The following is a 7,878-nucleotide window of genomic DNA, read 5'->3' as shown; positions in this document are numbered from 1 at the left end:
CTTTATGGTTAACTTTTATGCCAACTGCAGAAGTGAATTCACTGTTTACCTACTTGAATGTAATCTTTGCTCCCTTCAATACGTCGGACAAACGACGAGGGAACTTAGATCTAGGGTTAGGGAACACATTAATGACACCAAGAATTATAACAAGGATTCCGCTGTGGCGAGACACTTTAATCAAATACACTTCACTCATGAGGCACTACTAACTGTTATGGTGATAGACAAAATAGAAGCTCCAATTAGAGGGGGGAATAAATGTAAATTATTACAGAAACGTGAGTTATATTGGATACACAAACTCAAAACTGTAACTCCCTCAGGTTTAAATAGAGAGTGGGATATGTCTTATTACTTTGAATAAGTGACCTTTTCTCATTTCTGTTTCTGTTTTGGTCTTATCTATTCTTGATATGCAATGTTTCATGTTAGGAGCATACAATACTAACTTTAAATGAATGGTACCGTCATGTTTAATGTTTTAGGGTACCATCAAGGAAGTACCGTTATATATATCTGTATACTCTTGTATCCAATCATAAATAGATAATGATAGGCTTTTAAAGCACCATAGTTAATATACATATTATAGCAAGTTTTATTGTGCATTTAATCTATTACATCATTACTATTGATGTTGCTCTAAAAGAACTTTAGGCTTAAATTAGAGTTGTAGTAGTGTGATTGCTATTAGACATAATATATTAGCATTATTTAAGGCAATTTATTTATGCATTTACTTATCAATTTTTGCATTACATTATGGGGTGATTCATATGATGTCCTTTTTCACTTTCACATTTGGCCCCTATATTTGTCTCCCCGTGTTTCCCATTTAGTGCATAGGTTTCCCAAGTACTGTCTTTTTAAATTGTACTTAGCATTCTATTGGATATGGCCCCTTTAAAAGGAAGAGGCCATACCTTGAACACCTGTCCTATGATTAAGTGCCGTGTTGGGCACGAAACATGTTAGGATGTTCTGTCTGCCTAGCCTGCTTGTACCTTGTTTTTAAACAGAACTAATAAATTTTTGATTTTTATACTACAACCGCCAGTGCAGCTGATTACATTTTTTTTCCTTCGACTTGTAATCTTGCCCTAAGTCTGTGAAAACATTATCTTCACATATTTTAACAGATATGTATACAATTAATAAGCGGAAATCACCAAGGAGAATACCCATGTGTGTAACTGGATTCTGGAATAAAGATTCCTAATTCAGTTTTGTTTTTGGTTTTTTTAAATGTTAAATCGTTAAAAAAATGTTTTAAAATCTGTGAGCACCATAAATTCAAACTTTTCTTTTTTTCTTTGCGAGTATAACATGGTGGCTCATAACTTCAGTATTGATAATGACTATTCTATATATATGAATTTGTCTGAATAAAGTGTTTTCACATTTCCATTAACACGGTTATTGTGTTTATGAACATGAGAAATGAGTATGAAACTTAAACACTGAAAAGAGTACAAATTGCTAAGATAAATGTGTATTTGCTAATGGATTGGAATATCACTGACAAAACTCTCTATAGCAAGTATTAATGTAGTTTATGTGGTACAAAGTATTAAACAAAATAAGAAAAATGTGTAAAATCCAGGTTTGCTAATGGATAGCATATGCCTCTTTTTTGAAAACCCAGCAAAAATCTGTGCAATTCACTTTGCACAAATCTTCCAATGGATTGTAAAAGTCCCCTGAGTTTAATGACAGGACATTGGACAGGCTCACTGGATTGGTGAGGATATTGAGTATGATGAAAGTATATAGAACTGGGATTTGGTATAGAGGAAAACTTAGTGAGGATTAGTAAACACTTATGAATAGTATTTGATATATTTATGTACAGGACTTGGTGGATGAACACAGGTCAGGTGGAACGATACTGGAGTGAGTCATAGTAGAATGTTACAGGACTACAGTTTGAGGGGTGGATTCAGGACCAACTTTAAGAAAACTAATTTAGAACATTAGGTTTTGTGGAAAAAGATAAGCATCCATTTTGTCATGGGGCACTGGGTATTAGAAAGAACATCAAGGTCCAAGATAGCCCAATGCTGCTCTCATGGCCTCCCTTCCCTTGCAGTTTGGGTGCAGAAATAACTAACAGCTGATGGACTAGACAGCTTCAGTCCGAGTAGATGATGAATCCAGAGAATGTGCTGTACTTGTTGTTGTTGCCCCCATGAGCCTTCCCTCCGTCAAGTTTGATGAAAACCTCATCTCCTGCATCCAAGTGCAGTATAACACTATTACTGGCATAGTCATAATTCTGGTCAGCATCTTGAGCAATCGCACTTGCACGAACCTGTGAGGGACATAAGTGAAAATATGAACTTATTAGGTACATTTTATTTACTAGAGCATTGCATTTTGCACTGAATGTCTCTTTAATAAAAATACTTTTAAAAAAATGAATTTAATTGTATTCCCTACAATCAATTATTCTGCCTTAATTACTTTTAAAAAAATGTAGCCTTCTTGATCATCTCCTCTTTTATATTTACACTATAATGTTATGAAATGTCACCATAGAAATGTTGTTTTTATGGCCACGTCTTTCTTTTTTTTTAATCTGTAAAGTGAGAGGCAGATGGTGATAAGGAAAAAATACAAGAAGAAAAAACAGAGAGATGTGGATATAATTATTAAAATGAGGAGGTGGAAGGGATCAAAAACATGGGACAAAAGCAAAAAGGCATATATTGGCCTAGGCTATCAGGTCTGTGTCTTTGGCAGCAGGATGCAAGGAGAGTTAGGTGTATTGTATGACGCTTTCACACTCTTATGCTCTCCTAACATTATATTTATTAAATGTAATACCAATTAATGATACCCAGTTGCCTGGTGGGAGTGCACCCCATCCCTGTGTATTTGGCCTTTAGCTTTGAGGATACACTGTGTGTGTATATATATATACACACACACATACACCCCCACCAGGTAACTGGGAATCGTTAATTGGTCATACATTTATGTGTGTGTATATATATATATATTATATATATATATATCTATACACACACATACACCCCCACCAGGTAACTGGGAATCGTTAATTGGTAATACATTTATGTGTGTGTATATATATATATATATATATATATATATATACACACACACACATACACCCCCACCAGGTAACTGGGAATCGTTAATTGGTAATACATTTAGGTTTAGATTACAAGTGGATTCTAATTTATTGCATGTGCATAAATGGGCAAACTTGCATGTTTACAGGTGCAGGATAAGTAATAGACATGAGCATGGCGAAAAAATTCGGTTCTGTTCGGTTCCGATCGATTCGGATTTTTTCGAATTTTGGTTCGGATCAATTCGAATTCGGAAAAATTTGAATCAATTCGTTTCGGATTCGTTTCGGATTCGAATCAATTCGGCTGGATTCGGTTCGATTCGGAAATTCTGAATTTTGGTAAGTGTTGGGTGGGATGTGCTGTGTATTAGACTAGTATTATGTACTGTATATTAGGTGTAACCCATAGCAGAGTGATATAACCTAATATACTGTACAATACTAGTGTAATCCATGGCCATCCGAATCTATCGAATAAATCCGAATAAATCCGAACTAATTCGGATTTATTCGGTAGATTCGGCACTATTTTAATTAGAAAATTCGAATCGATCCGAATCCCGAATTTTACGAATTCGGCCGAATTTCTGAATCAATCCGAAACGAATTGCACATTTCTAATAAGTAACCAGCGCTCCAAAAATTAACCAAAGGTCCGACTTCTGGTTAATTTTTACAATGTCCTATTGCCCGAAATTAAATTGTGTAGAGCCTTTAAAAAAAGAAATAATCTTAGCATTTTTTTTTTAAGTCATAACTGCACAAAACAGTTTTAAGGGGTAAAAGTAAGCTTGTCTGGGGTGTTAGAAAAAAAAATGGCACTGCCTTTACATAGCGGTCTATGGAGACTCTGTTAAAACTGCAAATATATATGTATATGATTATATACAGTACATATATATTTATGTGTTAATATGTGTATATAAACATATAAACAGATAAATATATTTTGTGCTGCTCATCACTGTGCAACTTACCCCCTTCCCTGTGCTAGGTTCTGTGCCTTGAATGAAGGCATTGGAACGAGGCTTCCATTGGAGCCTATGGAAACGCTCTCACATGCACTGGTATTACTGAGTCGAGCGCAAATATCACACTCACATCAGCGATATTTTGCGCTCCACTCGTAATCTGGCCCTTAATAAATTAAATATTAAGAGAGCATAAGAGTCTGAAAGCACCATGCAATATAACTAACTCTCCTTGCATCCTGTTGCCACTTTAAAATTTAAAATACCAGGGTGCCAGCAAAAATATCCACAGTATAAAGCCCAGACAGGCACTCTTTAGATTTTAATATAATTACACCTATAATTACACCTTTTTGTGAGGTTTCAAGTCTGCAAAAGGAGTGTTTAACTCTGAAACATCATAAGAAAGGTGTAATTATATTGAAATCCAGAGAGTGCCTGCATGGACTTCTCACTATATATATATATATATATATATATATATATATATATATATATATATATATACTGTATATATATACATACAGTATATATATATATATATATATATATATATATATTATACTGTATATATATATACTGTATAAATATACATATATATATATATATATATAATCTCAGATATGAGCTATGAGCTAAATTTGGGCTTTGGGTACAGCAGATTTTCCACAGGCTAGGGTAGTGCACAAATGAAATACTTTACTTAAAAAGCAGGAATAGGTTAAAAAACTAAAGAGAGAAAAAATTGAGTTGGTTGAACGGACATGGTTAAAGAGACTGAGGAGGAGGGAGAAAACATTGGACTGAGACACAAAAAGGAAGAAAGGTAGAAAGCTAATGAGACAGAAATTACAGGCAATATCAATATCTGAAGATACTGAGCGTGTTAAAGGGATCAGTATAGTATCGATAAATGGAAAACTGTCTGGTGCTGAATCTAGGACACCATGTTCTGTTCAATTTAATGGTAATTAAGCTCATGTTTACTATGTACAATTTACTAGGAGCAATTACACAAGTTCTTAGTAAAAGCTTAATATGATTAGTTATAAACAATACTTAGTCATAAGGACCAATGTGAAATTGTGAAGATACAATGTTACAGCTTCTGTTTAAATTTTAACCCTCTACACTGTGTTGTAATTTAAATGCGTTATAACCATATTGGTCCAATTGAGAATATTGTTTTAAATAAATTGTTTTATGTTAAATGGACCAGTGGTTTAATAAATTAAAATGTTACATTCAATAAGCTTTTAAAAATTCACAGGTCTCTTCTTTGGGTGCTTGTAGAGGGAAGGCACAAATACAAAAATATAACAGTGCTGTATCGGTAGGATTAGATAGATTAACATAAAGTGAGTCATTATCAATAGCTCTCAAGAGAGCTAATTTAGCAGGTAGTAAACAAAGTCCCAGAGCTGTGTAATATGAAGCAATTGTTTGCAAAAAAAAAAAGTGTGAAAACAAAACCCCAGACTGAATGTCTAGGTCTTTCAATGAAATGATATATCTTCATAGTGTGGTCAGCGTTTGTCACAGTCTGAACACCTTATAATTGACTTATATGTACTAATCCTAAGGGCAGAACCTGTGTAAAATAAATACAATCTTATTTCAAGTTAAAGCTCAACGTATGGTTCTCGCTTCAAAATGTTATCTTAAATGCATTTAAATAAAAAATAAATATGAATTATTGCTGCATGTCCTTACTTAGAAGCAAATTAAAATAGGCCCAACTCAAGGATCTATTTTAAGAAGACTATGGGATAGATTATAAATTGAGCACAATTAATGCAGCAGGGTGTGATTTTTTTTTGTATTCCTCACACAAAGAATAATGCTCCATCTGGCATTAAAAGTGAGTGTTTAAATAATTTAACCAAAACATCTTAAAGGGACAGTTTACTCCAGAATTTTTATTTAAAAATATAGACAATCCCTTTGTTACCCATTCCCCACTTTTGCATAACCAACACGGTTATATTAATATACTTTTTACCTCTGTGATCCCCTTGTATCTAAGCCTGTGCAGACTGCTCCCTCATTTCAGTTCTTTTGACAGACTTGCATTTTAGCCAATCAGTGCCCTCTCATAAGTAACTCCATGGGCATGAGCAAAATGTTATCTATATGGCACGCATGAACTAACGTCCTCTAGCTGTTAAAAACGGATAAAAGAGGTGGCCTTCAAGGGCTTCAAAATTATCATATAAACCTACATAGGCTTAGCTTTCAACTAAGAAGAGAACAAGGCAAATTTGATGATAAAAGTAAATTGGAAAGTTGTTGAACATTATATTCCCTATCTGAACCATGAAAGTTTAATTTTGACTAGACTGTCCCTTTAACACAGTTTAAATTTTAGTAGAGCACCCTATACTTGGTATGCAAAGGGCAGGAAGTTCTATTAGTTTACTCATTATGCTTATGCTAATCATGAGTTAAATATTCAAAATAAATGTGGGAAAAAGAGAGGATTCTCACTAAAGAATGCACTATAGGACTTTCTGCCCTGACTACTAGGCAGAAGTTGAAGAAAATATATGAAAGAGTAAAGTATAACTTTAATTAGTTAATCAATAAAATTGGGTAAAATTCTAAAAACCTCAAAAGGAGTAGTGTAATAGTGGAAACCCTAGTAAATTATGACCAAATGGGCCTTTGTCATTAAATAACGTTGTGTAACAATTCGGGTTAAATTCATATATGGAGCAATGATGAGAATGAATAAAAGGTATACCTGTGGAGGGCGGAGCTTGCAGGCATCCGTGATGGCTGCAAACTGTTAGAGCTCCCAACACAGAGCTAAGACTTACCTGTCTAATCCCGGTCAAAACCGCTAATACAGTGACCAGATGCGAAGGGCAATAACCCGAATGCCCATAGAACAGACCGCTGCCAGAAAAAACGGGTATCTTGCCATATTTAAACCGTGAGAGGTTAAACTATGAGAGAAGTCTACACAGAAGTGGTAATCGCTGATTACGGCCTAAGATCCATGTGACGCACCGACTTTACACTCACAGCCCCCTGGCTCTAATAGTCATAATCTCGGCAGAAAAGATCACTATAGGGGCACTACTGGGATCCAGCGACTCCATGGAAGCAGTAAGTACAGGCTGCTTTACCAAAAATTACATCTGAACTATGCAATAATTTTCCCTGCCACAGTCAGCCTCTAACATGTTGAAACTGACACAACCGTGACCTGACCACTAGCAATACCACCTACATTAGGAAGAACTCCACAATAAAACAAAAGGATCTATGATGACATCCAGAACATACAAAGTTTTTCCTTGTAATATATGCCATAACTAATAGTCTTCAATAACACTCACCAGACATCAATGTGCAGAACAGGGTTACTGTTAAGCTATAAAATCATACCGTGAGACTTCCCACAACTTGAGCTTACGCTGACATAGTATTTGGAAGTTATATTAACCCCACACTATATTGTGCAAAGAAGAGATAAGCCCACCTACATATGATCATAAAGATCAAATAAACAAGCAAAAAGTAACTGATATATCGCATTACAACAAGATCGCTCCCTACAAGGTGACCGCAATAAAATGGAGCTTTGGAAGTCTGCTAAATCAGAGAAACAGCTAAAATCAGCAAAAATGCAAAATGCAGTTTCAAGCTTTTTTAAACAAGCAGACAAGAAGAAATCCCCAGAAAAGGGTATCAATGAAGAGGATGATGAAGAATTAATATCAAACCCTGGAAATAGCCCACCACAATCATCTCATCCCACATTAGAAGGTGATGGGCACCAACCAGTTACTATATCTAGTA

The 7,878-nt window shown here is 34.9% G+C and overlaps 1 protein-coding gene across 2 annotated transcripts in view; it reads right to left on the bottom strand.

The window, feature by feature from the left end:
- Positions 1-2,011: 2,011 nt before the first annotated feature.
- Positions 2,012-7,878, bottom strand: part of C1QL1 (complement C1q like 1) — a 274,758-nt gene continuing 268,891 nt past the window's right edge. For both annotated transcript variants that reach the window (XM_053699898.1, XM_053699905.1), the window contains one exon: positions 2,012-2,314. In XM_053699898.1, the coding sequence (XP_053555873.1) occupies positions 2,135-2,314 (180 nt within the window). In that variant the 3' untranslated portion in view covers positions 2,012-2,134. The remainder of the gene's footprint in view (positions 2,315-7,878) is intronic.

The sequence above is a fragment of the Bombina bombina genome, chromosome 1 (assembly GCF_027579735.1).
Source record: "Bombina bombina isolate aBomBom1 chromosome 1, aBomBom1.pri, whole genome shotgun sequence".
NCBI lineage: Eukaryota > Metazoa > Chordata > Amphibia > Anura > Bombinatoridae > Bombina > Bombina bombina.
Note: the sequence above shows the minus strand (reverse complement) of the source record. Positions and strands in the feature narration are given on the sequence as shown.